Below are 19,421 nucleotides of genomic sequence, written 5' to 3'. Positions count from 1 at the left end.
TTTAAAAAACACGATCTAGAGTCAGGTCATTTCTTCCAATTACTACCTGTTGAATATATATTAGGATCAAAACTGGAAGGCTGCATGGTGGGGTAGTGGTTGGCACCCTTGTCTCGCAGCAGGAAGGCCCAGGCTCAGGCTCAAATCTCAGCTGGATTTCTGTGTGGAGCTTGCATGTTCTCCTAGTGTTGTGCATGTGTGGTTTTTCTCCGAGCTTCCTCCCACAGTCCAGAAACAGACTTCATAGGTTAAGTGATGATTCTAAATTGTCCCCAGGTGTGAATGTGAGACAGACTGGCAACATGTCCAGGGCGTACCCTGCCTTTGCCTAACGGTTGCTGGGATAGGCTCCAGCAACCCCATGATCTCACAAGGGATTAAGCCGGTTTAGGCGATGAAGGATCAGAATTGAACAGAAATAGGGGCATGGTCATCTGACACTGTCAAAGCCCCAGCTACAGATTAACTTCACTGGGCGTGCTCCAATAACTGTCTGACACAGTTGTCCTTTTTGCCCCTTTTCTAGTCTTTCCAGCATTGTTGTTAAAGCTCCACATACCATACAAATATCCAATGTTTTGTACTTGCATGTTTTAGCAGAGTATAAATTCATTTTCAGTGTAACCTGAAGCAAATCCTTGGCAGAGCCTCTGCGGTCCACGTCCATCTCCAGACAGCGGTTGAGGAAGTCTCTGAAGACCGACGACAGCCTTTCAGGGTTCTGCAGCTCTGGGGTCCCATTGGTGGCAATCAGGTAAAGTGCCTAACAAGATGAGAACAGTTTAAACATAAAAACAGGTTTTCATCGAAACTGTTTTTCTTGATTTGCTAAATAGAAAGTTTCACAACTAAAATGGTTGGTGGTTTCACAACTTATTCACACATTTATTTAACAGACACAAAGTAACTAGAGCCAATTTCTGCCATAGTGATTCTGAAGAAGCCGAAAGAGAAATGTGTTCACATCAGGTTCCATTAAGCTCTCTTTAATGATCAATTATTAAAAAATGGAAACTAAATTAACCTTTGTGATTTTAAATAGAAAAACTTCACTTTCGAAAGGTCAGACAATGCAACAAAATAAGTACTTTAGTCTTTTTGTGTCTGTTAAATAAAGGTTTGACAGAAAAGTGTTGCTTTTTTGTTGTTTCTAGGTGCGTTTAGCCTTACCCTGAGAGGATTCTCATTCAGGTAAGGCGGTTCTCCCTCCACCATTTCTATGGCCATGATCCCTAGAGACCAAATATCCACTTTTGGGCCATAAGCTTTCCGAGTCACCACCTCTGGCGCCATCCAGTACGGCGTTCCTACCATTGTGCTGCGCTTGTTCTGCTCTGGGGTGATCTGAGCACAAAAGCCGAAGTCGGCTACAGAGAAAGGGAGACAGAAAAAACTCAGTCAGATTCATGTCTGTGCGTTTTTAAACTGCACTAAATAGAAAAAGACGTACTGAGCTTGACCGATCCATCCATGCCCAAGAGAATATTGTCACTTTTTATGTCTCTGTGGATCACCTGGTTGGAGTGTAAAAAGTCTAGTGCTTGGAGACACTATGAAGACAGAAACAAAAATGTTTGTTTTTTAAAGAAAATTATGATTTTCCTCAACTTTCGTCTCAGTGTGTGGCTCAATTACAGATATGCAGTGGGTGTTTCTGCTGATGTCTAAACTTGGCTTCTTACCTCTCTGCAGACTGCAGCAATCTGGCCCTCATCCATGCAGGTCTCAGTCACCACATCTGTCAAAGAGCCTCCTGCCAAATACTCCATCACCACCCACAGCTCATCTCCTACCAAGTAACTAAGAACCAGGTGAGAGTTAAGGAACAGAGAAGAAACACCGTCTGTAGTTTTGTTGTGCTCCAGCAAACAGTTGACTGCTTTGACTCATTCAGGCCTGCTTCATGTTGGCTAAAACTAACTGAAAAAGCTCAAAATGCAACACTTGTACTTTGAAAAAGTCATGAACGATGCAGAAATGTAATGCAATCAGAGCTGACAAATGATATATATATATATTTTCAAAAGTGGACTTTCATTTGAGCCAGTAGGTGGCAACACTGCACTTTTGGATAGGTTTAGAATGCCACTAAAAAAAAAGAAGATTTGAAGAGGAGGTTCAGAGCTGTTTCTCAGCTGTTTCTGTATATTATCTAGATCCTTGGTTCCCTTAAGCAAAAAAATCAAAATGTTTTGTTTTTTTGTGAAACATTTTGTTTTTGGTACCAAACTTATTTGGTGGGTTTGGATCCCTCAACCAAGTTTTTGGCCAAGAACCTAAACAAGGTTTAGCAGTTTTTTACATGCATCATCAACAGTCTACTGGAATATTAACAAGACATAAAGCATTTTCTAAAGGTAAAAAATTATTTTGATTTTACGTCAGATCAAACAGACAACAGTCACCCTAACTTTATCTCATGGCCTTGACGTAATTAGAAGCTTAAAGAAGTTTCTTTTTATTGTATTTATTTTTGTCTTAGAACAGTGTTTGAAGCTGGATTTATTTCTCATATACAGAGTTAAAACCCACCTGTCCAGGTAGTTCACAATGTTGGAGTTTTTGTTTTCCCTCATCACCAAGATCTCGTTTATGATCAGTTCTTTCTTGGGTTGCTGCTGCAGGTTCATCTGCTTGATGGCCACCTGACAGAGCAGAGAGAATAGGTGAAGCTTAGTCAAATCCAAATAATCATAAAGAAATGGTTAAGAAAAGACTCCGGGATACCTCTTGGCCAGTTGCTACATCGATGGCGGTGTAAACAGTCCCAGATGCTCTAACAAAACACAAGAATCACAGGAACATCAATATTGTACTACTGAGACTTTTTTTTTTACCCATTGATGAGTAGAATCAAACTTTTCATGTTGGGTAGAAACCAAAATTAAACATTTATTTCAACAAATTGCAAAGAAATTTGAACAGTTTTTACGAAATGTCCAGGACCTTATGTAGTGAAGTCATAAAGGTCACACAATTAAGTGTTTTTTTATCTGTTGTCACTCAAAGTCATCTGTCATGTTATAGCCCAACAGGGCCTTAGACATCATCCCATGGTTTTTTGACTCAAACATTTTACACAACATTATTTTAGAAAGCTGTCTTGGTTTTTAAAATGAAGTAAATAATTCTTGAGCCTCACTTTGAAAGAAAAAAAATCTGGTCTATTCTTTTAAAAACTACTCATTTCAAAATTTTACTTAAGATCTTATTAAAAAAAAGTCTAAAAGCGGTTAGCTGCTGTTTGGGTTTTGGCTGCTGATTGTTATAATTATTGTTCTGTTTGTTTGATTTGATTTAATTTGATTTATCAACTTATTATTAAGTATATTTAAGTTACTCTGGGTGATGTGATTGTGGTTAGAGTTATTTTTTGTGCTCCTTTTGTTTTGCTCTAGATGCTCCTTTTTGAAGTATTAATTTACATTAATGTCTAAAATTTTTTTCAAATATTTTGAATAATGCTTCATTGATAAGATTAAATCACTCCAGCACCAAAGTGTAAAACAGCTTTAATGTTTTGAGAAGTTTAGTTTTTTGAGATTCATATTTTGACAAGTACTATGTTAAATTAAATTGAGTGTGAAAAATATTTCATTGTTTCAAATTATTAGTCAGAGAGACACGTAAAGCTTTGGTTCACAAAGCTTCAAAAAACGGTTTATCCTTTGTTTTGTTTTGTTTTATAATCAATTTCTGAGGCATATGTTAGAAACTTGAAAAAAGCAAAGTAGTTTCGAACATTGCAACAGACAGACAGATACTGTTGTATCCAAAACAGATCATGGAAAAGTGATCAAATCAGAGCAGAAGAATTTATGTATGATGTGCCGTGACCAGGGAGTCTAAAAAAACAGCCTTAAAGCGAGACAGAGATGAGCAAAGAGCTGCAGAGCAAGGGACGTTTGAGCCAATCTGGCTTTTGGCCTTTTTGGGATTTGAGTTTCATTTCCTGTCTTCTTCTTTTTGCCCTCAGTCATTCAATCTTAACCCTGCCTCGGCTGTTTCAAAACAGCCGGTCTGTATCTCCTGCAAAGACTGACTTTTCCTCAAACTGCTCCATTTTTTAGTGATCGCCCAGTTACTTACCCTTGTCCTATTTTCTCGAAGCGCGTGTACTTCTTTTTGGGATCTCCCACGCTCACGATACTTCCTGAGTCAGAGAGAAAACATACATATAATGATTGTGCCTGCTGTTGAAAAATGCGTGTTAGTGCACGAGGCTGTTCTTTACAGATGATTCGAGTTTAAGCGACATTGCAGAGACAGAGAATATTTGCTCAATAAAGAACACAGATGAGAAAAAAAAGGACTTTTTTAAAACAAAAATCCAATCATTTTGTATTTAAAGAATTCTTCCAAACGCAGAGTCCACATGGAAATCAACCACAGGAAACTAATAGCCTGTCTGGCTTTTGCATAACATACTGAATTATTAAAGACACACACACTGACACAATAAAAATGTCGACAAAGGATCATATCAGGACACAAGTTCAAAACCCAGATCATTACTTGGAAAAGACAGATCAGAGCATTCAATAAATGACATTTGTTTATTGTTTTTTTCATTAAAGCATGGAGATGGAGCATATCAATAAATAAGCTGGCATAAATACAAATTGAAAAAATTTGTAATGTTTTTTTTACAGTTTACATGTTTTGCAGATCGCATGTTTTTTACACTTTTGCAGCTGTATTTATTTAATATTTAATATTTATGTCTTTATTTAATAAGAATCTCATTTTTGATAATAATTTTTCATAATAATTTTAGTAATATTTTTAATTATCTAATATAAATGTCATTTGTGATGTCCTTTATTGATGTTATATTATATAGATTATTTCTGAATGTCGTGTTGCTGCCACAGAAATGAAATTTCCCCATTGTGGGATTAATAAAGTCATCTATCTTTCTGTCTGTCTGTCTGTCTGTCTGTCTGTCTATCCGTCCGTCCGTCCGTCCGTCCGTCCGTCTGTCTATCTATCTATCTTAAATACATACATTTTTAAGTAACTTACTGAGTTTCTCCAGAATTTCCTCATCAGTCATCTTTGACTTCTTCCTCTGCCGGTCAGTGTGGCGGTACATGGTGTTGGAGGTATTCTCTGGCTGCACCTGCGACTCTGGGGGAGTCACCACCTCCTTCACGGGGCTGGGGGGCTTTGGTGGATCCATGACAGAGCGTGTGTAGATCTGGAGGGGGGGCAAAAGAAGATTAGATGTGGGAAAAAACAGAAGAGTTTTTAGAAAAACGGATGATCTCACAGATTTGGTATGTTCAGGTCGTGGAGCAATGACTGGTGGCAACTCATCATCGTCCTCTTCTTCCTCTTCCTCCTCCTCCTCTTCCTCTTCTTCCTCATCTTCCTCTTCGGACACTGGCGGAGCGATTGGGGGATCTGTTGAAGAGGACGTTTTTGCACCCTGGACAGAGGAGATCAGAGTGAGTGTTCATGACCGAGCCTTGTGTTGGAAATGGAATGGAAAAGGTCTGGGCAGAGTCCTTAAATAGTTTGACAAGACAAAGGCACTGCTGTGGCGGGTTACCAGCAAACAGTCAGCAAACCCCAAATTGGCGACAGTTCGAGATGTGTCCCGCAGAAACTTTGGTGCACTATGTAAAAAAAGGTTTTCTTTGTTTGTTTAAGCTGCGTGAATCCCAGCAAATGTGTGATCAGAAGCATATGAAAAAAAAGTATTTAAATGCCTTAAAAGGAACATGTACAAAAAGCAATTTCAGCTAAGAAGTAGCATAATGAGTCAAGTGAAAGCTAAAGAGGCAAAAATGAGGGATCATTCAGTGCAATTCCTTTGGTAGAGTTAAAGGTGTAAGATGCGGTGGGTGTACACAAACCAGTTTGTAAGAATTCATTCCAAAGGTCATCCGTTTACCTGTGCTCTCTAAAGTTGCATCTCTAGTATGTGCAGAAGTTGATAACTTTTAACAGACCTGATTAATAATCCTCAGTCCCATTTATTATGCCCCTCCTTACTTCATCATCTAAAACGTGGAACATCCGTCTCTTAAGGAATGAAAAACCTTCATCTATTTCCACTCTCGTCATGCATTAATGAAGCGCTGCAGCTTAGCGTTGGTGTTTAAAGGGATATGGTCTGTCTGGAGGAAAATTCCAGCCCTCCATCGACTTCCTGGGCTCTGATGAGGCCAAGACTGTATTGCAGAGCTGAGAGCCTGCAGCAATTCTTTTATTTACTTATTTATTTATTTTGAAGAGCCATGCAGAATGTTAAAAATGGTGATGATACAGACATGTGATTGTGGAGGAAACTATTGGGAATAAAAGCTCATGCATAAATTTTGACAGCCGACACAACCCTGCACTTTTGGACAGTCTGGAAAAAATATGTATTTATATATACACACACATATATGATCATATACTGTATATTTGATCTTCTTGTAGATGCAAAAATACACCTCCAAAAGCTAACAGACCTAATTTTCCCCCCATAAAATAACCAACCCAGAGAGTGATGACACCTCTGAAATCGAATGTTTTTCTGCATTAGTCAGATGGCATAATCAATAGTTATTGATCAAATAGTTTAATTTAGCTTTAAAGCCAATGTAGCGATACATTATGTATAAAGTAATATGGAGGAGTTACCTTGTCAAATAATGCGCTGCAGGTTCTAAGGCTGACAGGAGGCCCAGAAGACAGCAGTCGGTTCTGAATGTGAAGGTTGAAAACGGGAGGATTTACTCAAAACAAACCCACACAGTATGTCAGACCAGGGAGGGGGAGGGTGCAGGGGTGGTATTGCTAGGAGGGGCACTATATCTGTACATTGTCTCTATATACACACCATGACGGGACATCACAAGGACTATTCATGCCACCTACGGGCTGTCCTGTTCACAGCCGACACCCCTGCATCTGTGTGCTTTTCACGAGATGTAAGCCTTTGAACCTTACGCCATTTATAAAATTCTGGCCATACGATCTCATTCAGCTCATGCACTTATAATTATCTTAATTAGGTCAATAAACTAAGTAAGCTTAAGTAAATGAGACGTAGAATTTTCGGGATAGTAACACTTGCTACATCTTAAGCTGACCATACATTTAAATCCTGATTTTCTGATATGCTTAGGATTTCATAATCAACTCAAAGACAGAAAAATGTTCAGGTCTTCAGACGATTAAAAAAAAAAAAAATTAGCCCAGACCATAACCTGTCCACCACCATGCTTGTATGAGTGAAAGCTTCCGTCACATTTGTGCTCAACCATTTCAACTGTTATAGAAATATTGAGGCAAAACAAAACCTTTCTTCTTTTTACCCCGTTTGTAAAACTTTGCTGAAAAACATGTAAATTATTTATCTAAATGATGGTACTATATTTATGAGAGACTTTTACTGACCTTGAATTTTAGATTAATTTTCCTGCATCCAGAAATTACCATGAATTTATAAGGAAGTTTTAAATAATGTGTTTCATATGCCTCTTGTGTTGTGCTACACTTTTCTACATGTGTGTTTTTTTTAATTATCTTGCTTTGCATTTAACATTTAAAGCAAAACATGTCTTAGGGGAAATATTATATAAAATCAAAGATATACCTCAGCTATTAAAAGAACGTATATACTGGTTAAGGTGGTCATAATTCCATTGAATAGTACGAAACATGTAAAATACTACTTGTTTCAGTCAATGGATGCAGCAACACCAGCAGCACTGCATGCTGGAGATGGATCTGGAGTCTATGCATAAAATTAATCGAACCGACAGAAAGTCTCCACGACTAAGATATAAAGCAAAACTAAGATAAACTGAAGGTTTTCAAAATAAAATGCCACTGGCAGCTCCCCAATAATCCCAATTTAAAAAAAACTACTGCAACTATGATCTCACAAGAGTTGCCAAATTTACAGCATGTAGAGCTGCTTCTGACAAATGCACATTTAAAGCTGCAGACAGAACTAAACTGTTGCGCCTGCTTGTGCCTTTAGTCAAGGTTAAAAAAATAAAAAGGTCACCTTTCACTAATTCTTTTTTCCTGCTTTTTACCTTACCAAACATGAAGTGCCATGAGAGGCAAGCAGGCCTCAAACTTTATTAAATGTATTTGAAATACATAAGAAAATCATTTTAACAAACAGCTTCGGGCACCAGCAGAGGCTGATTATTTGTCAGCACTGTCATGGTGTCAGTGCTGTGAATGTGGATTTGTGTATGCAGGACAAACCCCACACATGGAATGGATTTCTATAGCTAAATCATTACACAAGTGACTTGAGGGATAAAAAAATTATTTACTCTTTGAGTGTTTCTCAAAACACAGCGGAATCATATTCTGCAAAAAGAGACTTACACGCTCATAATTAGCAAATAGGAAAAAGACGTTAAGTTTTTATGTCCTAACAAGTTTCTTTAATTAGAGGTGACCTAATCTGCCTGTCTTTGTTGGTTCAAAATATAGATTATATAGCTTTGCTGTTACAATTTTACACTGAGCAATTATTAAAGTAAGCAACTTAAGGGTCAAATACAAATCTGGAATATAAAGCACTATGTACTTTGTATTAGTGAAGTGGACTGCAGCAGGGACTTTTTACAGAAAAAATTAGTCTGCAAACATTTACCCGCCCAGCAGTTCCTCACAGTGATATCATGATGCAACCTTTTTTTCCCTCAGAGAACAGATCATTCTCTTCTGCACACCAGCCACTGGAACATCTTCCTTGATGAAGTCATTAAATGTGGCTAAGTCTCCTCTGAAAGGCCGAGATGCTTCTGAATGCCCTTTTCTGGACCAGCGCAGCCTATGTTAACCCACCCATTTGGATCGCATTGGCTCATCAAAGGGAAGGGATGTAGGGATCCCAGCATAGCCTCCCTAAAGGGAACAACCCCCCCACCCCCTCTCCACTTTGTCTTCGGCTAGTGCATAGATTACTCTGGTCAAAGCCAGCATTGAGGTCAACACAGCGGGAGTCCTTCAGGATGCAGCTGCCTTTGATAAAACTCAAAGTAGATTGACAAAAATGCACAATAAGCTGCAGAGCAATGGTCATAAAAAAAAGTTCAAAAGTCAGTGCACTATATGACCCCCACAAAGGCACATGTTGACTGAACAATAACTAAGTGAAACATGTTTTATCCCATAAACCCCCCTGATAAGAAGGTTGATCACAAGTTAAAGGCAACATAAGGAATGTATTCAGCTTTGCAACTTACCTGTTCCAGCTTTTTTTCTATAAATATCTTTTGATACGTCTGCCTTACTATTTGTTTTTTATGCAAATTGCTGCAACAAACCTGCACTGACTGACTGATCAAACACTGGCCAATAAAGAAAAATAATGCTAACAACAACAATATCACCCAAACTCACCAAAGTGTTTGCTGCAATGTAGCCATGTGCCGTCTTGTCTGAAATGGAAAAAAGAAATACTTAAGAATATTGCTCCTTAAGATTGTCCGAAGGGGTTGATGAGTAACCTCACCTCCTGAAGTGAAGCTCATGTACTTCTGGTTGTTGACAGTCTCTTTGGAGTCGTAGAACTTCAGGACATCTATGACGGCCTGTGGGTTCTTCTTCTGCTCCAGCTTGGTAATGTTGGAGGTTTGCAGGAGGCGGGCCCATTGCTCTGGGATACCCTGCAAAAGCAGACAGAGGTCACATGCTTTTGCATGCAATTCCTAACAATCCACATAAAACTGATTTATGAAATTATTTCGCCCATGACCTATATCAGCCTCCTAAGAGGCAGAAAAGACATTCTACAGAGGTTTTTCGACGAGGCTGAATAGACTTTACGAACAGCCACATAGATTTTTTGAACGTCTATTCCTCATATATTATTACTATTGAAAATAATAATAATATAAAGTTGGTTCATTTTATGTTAGAAAGGGAGCCTGCCTCCTTTGATTTCTCTGCTGCAGACGACTCTTTTTAAGTTAAAGTTTGTAATAAAAAAATCCGTCTGACCACTATGATAAATAGTGCATGTCGTGTAAAGCTAAACTATAACGCATGAACCGTCTATTACCCGGTGAGGGAAAATGAGGATGGCTTCTGGTAAGAGAGAGTTTGTGCGCCTGACTGTTGAAACTATTAGGGTTCATTAAATGAGCCAAAACAATCAAAACAGGTAGAAAACATCATAGTTGGTGGGATGTTTTTGATTCTCTGATTCACATTTGAACTCTATCTTTGGTTCAGGGCCCGTTTTGTCAAAGATCTCTTTGTCCCATGCTTTGTTTCTTATTAGGTCTTCTTTTTTTATCCATTGCGTGAGCTTTGTTTACTTTCGGACTAATTTACTTGCGGTTGTTATGTTTGAAAGACCTAATTTCAGTGTCTTGTGTAATAACTGGATGCCAGCCTTGTCACATTTGATTGAACTTGCCCTTCCCACCTGCTTCTGCCTGATCTTCTGCGGTTTTTGCCACCTGCGTCTCATCAGCCCGCGAGTGTTTAAGTAGTGGCGTATTTGCTTCTCGTCGGCCCATCTGTTCTGCCAGCCTGTTGTCTCTCTGCCTTTTTGCCTGGGTTTCCACGTAGGTCTGTCTGATGAGTTCACCGGAGGTTTCACTTTTTTATTAATGACCCTTTTGCTCTATTCCATTTCATGAACTCAGTGCTGCTCTCTGTTATCTTCTGCCTCCTACATTTGTATCCAGCTTCACACAACTTCACAACAAATAACTAAAACAATTTGACGGAATCATCTGATTTTGTTCTGTTAATATTTGGTTTGTCTTTAAATGTTTAATATGACTTATTCTGCATATTTTAGCTCCAGCAGAGGTTCAGCTTTACAATTGCTACAAACTCCACCTCTTGCAGAGCTGATTGAGGCTTCCAACTCCACCAATCACCAGGGTGGGAGAGAGAGAGAGATTTGAAGACTCATTCTGATGAAAATCACGTTTAAGATGTTTTTAACGTGTTCTTGTAACACTTTTCTCATGATGGAGGGCAAGAAAATGAATACCTTAAAATCACATTTCTGAGTATTTCTTTAACGAAATGCGTGTGAATCAGGAGCAGATGGAAAAAAATGCTAATGTAAGAAGTTTGTAAGTGTGGCGTATAAGTTACTACGGCAAGTCACAAGGTCCCTGCTCTGCTCTATTCAGATGCATCCACTTGTAGACGACTAAATCCTCTAAGTCTTTGTTTTCTTATCCCAGCTGGCTTCTGGCTCAAAACGAAACAGGCTTTTTGATTTTTCCTAAAAACAGCATCATCATAATTGAAAGACCGCTGGGAACTCTTTGAAAATAGATCAAAAGATGACTGGAGTGGGACTTTAAAACCTTCCAGAAACCTCTGCTGTAGTGGTAGCTGAATGCCTGGGTGGAATCTGTTCCTCAGCCTTTCCCCATACTGTCTCTTAGGCCTATAGGACGCTTGTTGAAGTCCAGTTTTCCTCTGTTTTTGGTTCTAGCCCTATAGTCAGGCTTCTTTTTTTTGATCCTTCGGTTTAGTTTCTGCTTTTAGCTGTCATTTTATCATGTACTACTTCAGTAGTTGTTGTGTTTTGGGCTTAGAATTCTGGTATTAGTTTTAGGTCTGCTGCTAAAAAAAACCTGAGAATTTCTGCTAATTATTTCAGACATTGTAACACTTTGTAGTGTTCAGTCATTTGTGTTTATTATTAGTTTGTTTTGTCTTATTGCTGCCATCTTAACCCTCACAGTTTCAAAAAGTTTGTTTTGTTACCCATTTTCCCCCGGATCAGGGACGTAACAATCTGTGGCTATACTCACTGTGAATTCTCCTGTTACAGCATCAAAGCCAACGTGAATGGTGTGCTCAAAGTCTGAGGGTAGGGATATCTCAGGACGTTCCTTCTCCTTTTTCTTGTTTGCTACAGAGGAAACAAAAAAAAGAAGGAAATCAGATTATAGACTGGCTCCAAATTGTTAAATTGTTTTAAACCTCAATCCTCAACAAAGAACAACTTGTGTGAGGATGCAGAAATGACTGAAGCTGGGGATGGATGCTCACTCTTATCTCCTCCAGGAAAGATGGATCGCAGGCGGACTTTCTTGTTTTTCTCTTCTGGAGCCATTGGTAGCGGTTTGGATGCGTGATTCACTGATGAAGAATCTCGGGAACTACTGTTCATTCTCAAGGGGGGGGCCGGCGGTTTCTCTTCAATATCGACACTATCAGACATTTTTAGCAACGCTCACAAAATCCTGGGAATGAGAAAGAGAGAAAGAAAATCTGTGTGTGGTAACTGTTAATGAACTGTGAACTTGGAAGAAGCAGGACATCAAGGTCCACACACTCGACTTATTTATTATTATTTATTATTGTTGGACAGAATGGAGAAAGGAAAAAGAGGCATAGAAAATTCTGGATTTATTCTCAGAATTCTGACTTTAATCTCAAAATTCTGAGATTAAAGTGAGAATTTTGAGAAAAAATTCAGAATTTTATATGGCCTTTTTTTCTTTCTTTCTCCGTGGCCCTAATCCTCTTCCGTATTGTACTATAAATGGTTTTGGTATAAAGTTGGACCTTTTATTCCTGTGCTGAAAAAACATCAGGGTCAATGAAAAAATGCTCCTTTTTGAAAACAGCCCCCAATGGTCATTTGAGGAACTGCAACATTTGGTATGGTGCAGTTTGCTTCAAACCTTAAAACTAGGAGCTTGGCTTTTGGTCAATGTGGACTTGACTAATCTTCATAAATGCCTGTAGAATACAAAAAACAGCTACAGCTACAAGATATATTCCATTAATCTGACTTTTCTAGAGTAAAGATCTAGAAAATTAGGATTTTCTTAGGGTGATATGTGGAAAAAAAGAAATTGTGTTTTTTCACAAATACCACACATTTACCATTAGTAGCATATAAACATGTGCAATGTCACCAAAGCCTTTTTGGACTGATGTAGAAAAGTCAGCTATTATTTAGCCATTATGCAGTTATAATGCACATGTGTCACTTGCGTCATGCTCTGATTGATTTAACAAGACTGACCTAGACAATTATGGGCTGTAGTGGATTATATGGTGACTGGAGAAGCCAAACACACATCAAAAAACATACAGATCATACATAAAATATCTCCAAAATAGAAAACACACTTTATTACTTTGAAAATGCAATCTGCAAACACTTAGAAAACAAATACAGAGATAAAAAATAAAGTCTCAGTAAAACACCAAAAAAAACTGCTTTTATACTACAAAGTTTGTGTTTGTGAAAAAAAAAAACACTGTATATTTCCAGATATTTGCAAGAGGATGGATGAGCTGTAATTTCATGCCTCAAAGCACTGAAGAGAGAAATTGGATTTGTTAGTCCCAAAAAATGTATCTCTATTGTTGTTTGTTTCTCTGTCTATATTTCGTTTCTGCATCATTTTAATGGATTTTGGGATTTGCAGAAACTTTCATTATTAGTGTTCTTCACAAAGAAACCTAAATATAGAGACAAATAGACAACCTTTTGTACTTTCAAAGCATTTTCTTAAGATAATTCAAATCTGAATTTGGACTTACTGTATAACTAGGCCTGGTTGACATTGCAACAAAATTTTTTTTTACACAGAATCAAGAATCTTCTTGTTTTTTGCTATATTTGCTTTAGCTGACAGCTATCTCGACATATTAAAAAAAAAAGCTGCAAAATTGTTTCTAATGGTGTGCCAAAATTAAAAAAGAACATAATTTATCTATTATTCGTATTTTTTTTATGTTTGTTAACAAACTGTTGCATTTATGAGTCTTGCATTTAAAAAAAACGTATGAAAATAGCAATCTATATGTAATACTGTTTACAATCAAATCGAATGTAATTGTAGATAAATGATCATTAAATAAGTCTAACCCAGCTGGGAGAGTCAATCCAGCACTGGGACTGGACTGGTGTAACCACGAGATGAGAACGAGTCTGATGTTTCCATCATCTTTAGAAACAGGTACCAGGATTTAACTTGAAGCGAATCTGGCACAGGGAACCCATTCCATCACGCCTACCCACCATGTAACCACCCCAGTACCATCTTCAGCTCCTTCTCTGCCTCACCCCGAGGCCAAGCCCATCATGTGATGTGCAGCGCCGCTACTGCAGTAAGCGGGACATCCATGCTGCCCCCCCTCAGCGGAGACCTACATTAGCAAACAAAGAAAGCTGCCCCTCCACTGCCCTTACACAGCACGCATGCACCTCCCCCTGACAAATTACTCATCTGTCTTCATGGTGGCATTAGCAATTTATGCAGCCGCCATGAATGCAGGATACAAGTCTGGCTGTGGTTTCAACAGACTTCTGTCAGCTTTTAAAAACAAAAGATTTTTTTTTCAACAAAGGAATTAGATCACTGGAAAGATGGGTTGATAAGAAGCCATAATCTACCTAACAGGATTATTACACAATACTTATCTGGATTCTACCATACCATAATATGTTTAACAAAAAAATTCTTGCAACATAAATGTTCCAGTTATGTGTTGCTTCCTGTCCAGGCAAATCATAGACACCATTGATGTTTATTTATGACGAGAAAAGTTTTCACAGAACACGTAAATGCTGTTTTCATGCAAATCACTGCATGATTTACATGGTACAAACTTGATACATTTTAATGGAATATACCATTCCAAATAAATATGTTTTTAGGAGAAGACTGACTGTGAAACTAATTTGCTGACCTTTTCAGTTAGAAAAACTGATGGTTAATAAGTGACTTGTAAAGCCTAATTGTGAAGGCAATTTAACCTTTCAAAAAGAGAGCCAAATATGAGACAACAAACACAGAAAAGCTTTCAAACATCATTAATACTCACAAGTACCTTTTGATGTAATATTTCTAAATAAATAAATAGAAATAAGTGCCCAATCGAAGAACATAATGGCTTCAAATGTTCTTGTGTTAACTTGATTATTTTCCCAGTTTGCTGCCAAGATCTCGTGAGATATAGTGAGTGGTGGCAGTGAACTGTGTCAGCAGTTTCTGTTGGGCAAGATCCCAATTAGAGTCCAGACAACAGCAAAAAACCGGTTTTCTCAGTTTGTAGTCTGGGCGTATCTGTGACAAAAACCCAGCAAAACTCTTCTGTTTACAAAGTTGCACTGTGTAACCTAATAAAGCGACCGTCAGGTGTTAAATACAACATGATTTATTTAGCAAATGCAGAAAAAAGGGGTCATAAATGCATTAAAAGAAGGGATCAGAAAGGGTGAACGTAAGACAATACACTTTTTCCTGGTTTAAAAATACTGTAACCCAACTTATTTACACTTGAATCTAACTTTTTCAACTGCCTATTAAGGTCCACTCAATGAACTCTGCAGGAACCCATTGTCAGCAAAAAAAAAAAAAAAACAAAAAAAAACAAAAAGAAATACAATGCTGTCAAAACTGGAAAGACCATCCTTCTCACTGTGCCTCAAAATTCTGATGGTGACATTATTTATTTTTAAAAAAATCTAAATTTGGGTTAAAACTGTCTTAATTTGCCACAGTATAGTTAAAAATATCACCAACACAGATACCTAAGTGCCAAAGCACCTCAGTGAGCTAAAACCTGAGCAGTCGGCCATTGCTATAACTCCGATCTTTAATATCTTTGTGGTCAGACACATTACAACACCCTTAACTGTTTTTCCGCCTATGTGTGAAATGTGTTTTTTGTTACAGTGGAAAAGACTGACAGTCATCTTACAGTCATCAGGATACAAGTGGTAAAAGATACCAGAATGAAAAAATGACATCAGATTATTTTCCAGGCTCAAAAACACTAAAATATATATCTGAATAAGGGAACCACTATAGTTCACATTTGCAATATATATATATATATATATATATATATATATATATATATATATATATATATATATATATATATATATATATATATATATATATATATATATATATATATATATATATATATAATATATATAATATATATATTGCTATTGACAGTGACAGTGGGTGTTCTAAACAAACTGTGGTCATAGTAGTAGTTGTGCAGATCCCTGCTCACCTGCCTGCTGGCTACTGGCTAAAAACAGCCAATTCATGAAGGCCCAGACATTACTGATTCTTTACTCACATAAAACACTGACCTATTTACGCCATGAACCACTGACAGGCAGGAAAGCAGTCAGTGTCACTCTGTCCCTGAAACAAGCAGCTCCTCTTTTTGAAACACAGATACTATAGCCGAGTGTCTGGACGTCAGACAGGAAACGTACTTACAGACTAATCAACTCAGGCAAATATTAAACAGAAACAAGGTTTCAATAAAGTCCTCAATGTGCTCTGATGTTAAAAAACCTGATCCACAATATTCATATTAAAAGAAATCCCAACCAAAGTTTCTTTGGTGCGATAGTTGACAGTAACAGAGACACTCCAGCTCAGCCCAAATATTTCTGAGAATGTTCCCATATCTCTCTTACATAAAACATTAAAGCTTCCATAAAAAGCAAGGCTTTTTTCCCCACTCTTTCAAACATTAATGCTGAATTTGGATGGCTAACAGAAAGAAACTAATCTTCAGCCCATGGCAGCTGAGTAATGGCCCAGAGATGTGGGGGGAGGACTCCATAAGCTTGGTGCTTCATGCCCCTGATTAGGACACGCTCTCTGTTTGACTTTGCTTCAGCTTCAGTTCTGCTTCTTTGAAGGATGCTGATTACTGGGATGGGATAGACAGTTCGAGGACATCCAAAGCACACTGAGAGAGGAGGGATACTCTGCTGCTGCAGTTTATGACTGTCATTGTCTTTACAACAACTTTTTCCAGTTGAGTCTTTTTACAAACAAAGCCGGACAAAACAACGCGCACAGATATTATAACAGGGCTCAGTGATGACACACAGATGCCACTTCCAGCTCACATGCACTTAAGTTCAGAGTAAAATACTCCAAGCTACAGTGAAGCAGCAACACAATCCTGTTTAATTTCAACTAAATGCTGACAGGAGGAAGGATGCATTCATTCCTATCAAGGAGAGCTTATCTAAAAGGGAATGAATATGAATTTAATTGATGGTGTATTTATTGAATTCACCAAAAAGCACAAGCTGCTGGTCTAAAGATTTTTAGTTCATTGATTTAGCTCTTGCTGGGGAGAAAACAAGACTTGTTCCTATAGCTAAATATCATCATAAAACCACAGAGGTCTCCTTTTTATTCATATATTTACATTTTGTGTAAGTTGTTAATCAGAAGCAAATTTAACAGATGTTGTCTATTAGTTGTGTTTTAATTGTAGTGACACCTGTGGTTTTTATAACTTTCAAAAGTAATGCACTTTTTGATAGAACAAAAAGACTTCAAGGATGTAAAGTTTAGCTAAAAAGGAAATATATTCATTGTATGTCTATATGACCATACAACTTGTAACACTTATATGTTTTAAGTTCCATATACATTTCTTAAGACAGGTGGTATATAGAGTACATTTCACTAACTTGGTCTACTGCTTGGGCCATCTAGGTCCATAACCGCAGCCTTAAACACATGGCACTGGCCTCTTGTGGTCTTTCTTGTGGGTGGTAGACTTATGACAAGGTGAACCAAAGCTGTTATTTTTTCTTTTCGCCACTTCTACTATATAACTTGTTTTATTATCCTTCTTGAGCTGAGCTTGGGCAGGTCCTGAGGGAAGACACAGCATGTCAGTAGGGACAATATAGTGGACCTTGCTTTTAAAGTTTCTATAAGGGGCATCTGAACCAGGAGATCAAGGGCGATTGACTGGCCCTTAGAATCAGTCAAGTGCTTAAATCCAACCCCCACCATGATAAGGTGGTGGTTGATGGAGGAGTGACTGGGGTGGGGTCTTTAAAATAAGAGGGACGAGAGGGCAGAATGCAGCCTCCAAATGGGAAGGTCACACTACTCAGCCTCTCTGATAAAGTCTTCTCATGGAGAGGAGAATTAGGCCAATGGTCAAACCTCTGATTCAGTAGTGGAAGGGAGACATTTTGTGAATTTTCAGAAAAGTTTCAATCTTGCCATTTGCCGTGTTCTATGAGGAGGTATTCTTGGAATATGGAGTATGGACTCTATCGAAGGCTGTCCGGTTCTTATTACTGGCAGCAAGTCAAACTTCTTTGCTGGGCATGCTGGGCATGCTCTGGCATCAAGAGAAGCCAGTTGACGTGGCTTAAGAATGTCTTTCAGATATCTCCTGGGTACCTTCCTGGGGAGGTATTATGGGGGCTGTCTCACAAAGAGTTGTCCCTGAAGAGTCTATGTTTCTCGAGTGGCCTGAGAGCACCTTGGGGTACCCCAAGCAGAACTAGAGAAAATTTTCAGTGGACTGCTTTCTTGGGGTTTTTGCATAAGAATAAACAAACAAATCTGGAGGCCCGAGGGTCTGTGCATGTAATGGCTGACTAATGTTCTACTTGACAAAAAAGAAGAAAATAAAAAGCTTGCTGATGTGCTGAAAAGTAATCGTGCTGCAGTTCTCTAAGATTGGTGCATTAACATAAGAAGTAACCTGTGGCGGCGGGGGCACTTTGGCACAAAACATTTGGGGTTTTTTTAGAAAGAGAGACCAAAAGCATTTTTTTAAAATTGTCTTATTGCTAGATTTTATAATTGGATATGCGCTGATAACAGGTGGATATGAAACTGCTTGAAAATTATATTCTAAAACAGAATATGACATTTAAAAAAAAAACGAACAAAAAAACCCAACAAATAGTCAATCCTCTCCCGTCATAATCCTAATAAAGACTTTGAGGGCTGCAGCTCCTCACGTCTCACAGTTTGCGCAGCTGCGCTGTGTTCTGCGCGTCTGTTTCTCATCCAGTAATAATGAAAATGTTGTGATCAGTGTGACCAGGTGGGCGTGGCTGACTTTTTCCCTGGTGCCTCCCTACATGGCACACCTGATCCTCATCTCATCAAGGTCTTTAAATGCCTGAGCCTGTTGCTTCTCCATGCCGGATTATCACTTTTCCATTGCTCTACATATCTGTGGTTTTCCAGTTTAGCTCCCTGATTCTGCTGCCTGTCCAATTCTGTTCCTTGTCCTGTGAGGAATAAAAACTGTTTAACTGCCCTCGGAGTCAGATTCTGCTTTGGGGTCCTACCGCTCACCATAACAGAATAATCCAGCCAAAATATGGACCCCGCAGCGTTTGAAGAGGTTAAACATGCCCTTTCGTCCCAAGGGGCCCTTGTTGGACGGCATGATCAAGCTCTCCAGGAAATCATGAACACCCTTCAACATCTTTCCACCGGAATAAATCGTCTCGGCGGTCGCCTGGAGGAGGTCTCGTCTCAACTCACCTCAGGAAGATCCCCGGATCCAGTTCAAGCCGCAGTATCGGATCCAGCCCCGTCACTTGCTCCTCACGTTCTTGCATCATCTCCCCGTGAGCCCTTCATCCCCACTCCCAGCAGGTACTCCGGAGAGATAGGTCTATGCAAATCATTTATCCA

General features: G+C 38.6%; 1 protein-coding gene across 6 annotated transcripts in view; it reads right to left on the bottom strand.

Annotated features, from left to right (window-relative positions):
* The window catches only part of LOC101162700 (serine/threonine-protein kinase PAK 3), a 45,499-nt gene that overhangs the window by 2,753 nt on the left and 23,325 nt on the right, over positions 1 to 19,421 (bottom strand). For 2 of the 6 annotated variants that reach the window (XM_004076343.5, XM_078930648.1), the window contains exons 3-15: positions 11,998 to 12,191; positions 11,757 to 11,857; positions 9,482 to 9,635; positions 9,370 to 9,407; positions 5,273 to 5,431; positions 5,026 to 5,200; positions 4,090 to 4,153; positions 2,728 to 2,776; positions 2,533 to 2,645; positions 1,683 to 1,800; positions 1,451 to 1,550; positions 1,171 to 1,367; positions 626 to 763 (exon numbers count right to left, since the gene is read on the bottom strand). In XM_004076343.5, coding sequence (XP_004076391.1) covers positions 626 to 763; positions 1,171 to 1,367; positions 1,451 to 1,550; positions 1,683 to 1,800; positions 2,533 to 2,645; positions 2,728 to 2,776; positions 4,090 to 4,153; positions 5,026 to 5,200; positions 5,273 to 5,431; positions 9,370 to 9,407; positions 9,482 to 9,635; positions 11,757 to 11,857; positions 11,998 to 12,169 — 1,578 coding nt within the window. In that variant the 5' untranslated portion in view covers positions 12,170 to 12,191. Of the gene's footprint in view, positions 1 to 625; positions 764 to 1,170; positions 1,368 to 1,450; positions 1,551 to 1,682; positions 1,801 to 2,532; positions 2,646 to 2,727; positions 2,777 to 4,089; positions 4,160 to 5,025; positions 5,201 to 5,272; positions 5,432 to 6,636; positions 6,700 to 9,369; positions 9,408 to 9,481; positions 9,636 to 11,756; positions 11,858 to 11,997; positions 12,192 to 17,434; positions 17,456 to 19,421 lie in introns of those variants that run through there. The other 4 variants (XM_078930646.1, XM_011483447.4, XM_078930647.1 and 1 more) reach the window with 4 other exon arrangements.

This window comes from Oryzias latipes, chromosome 14, assembly GCF_053564925.1.
Source record: "Oryzias latipes strain Hd-rR chromosome 14, Olatipes_Hd-rR_3.1".
Taxonomy (NCBI): domain Eukaryota; kingdom Metazoa; phylum Chordata; class Actinopteri; order Beloniformes; family Adrianichthyidae; genus Oryzias; species Oryzias latipes.
The sequence above is the reverse complement of the archived record's forward strand: the minus strand, read 5'-3'. Positions and strand labels throughout refer to the sequence as shown.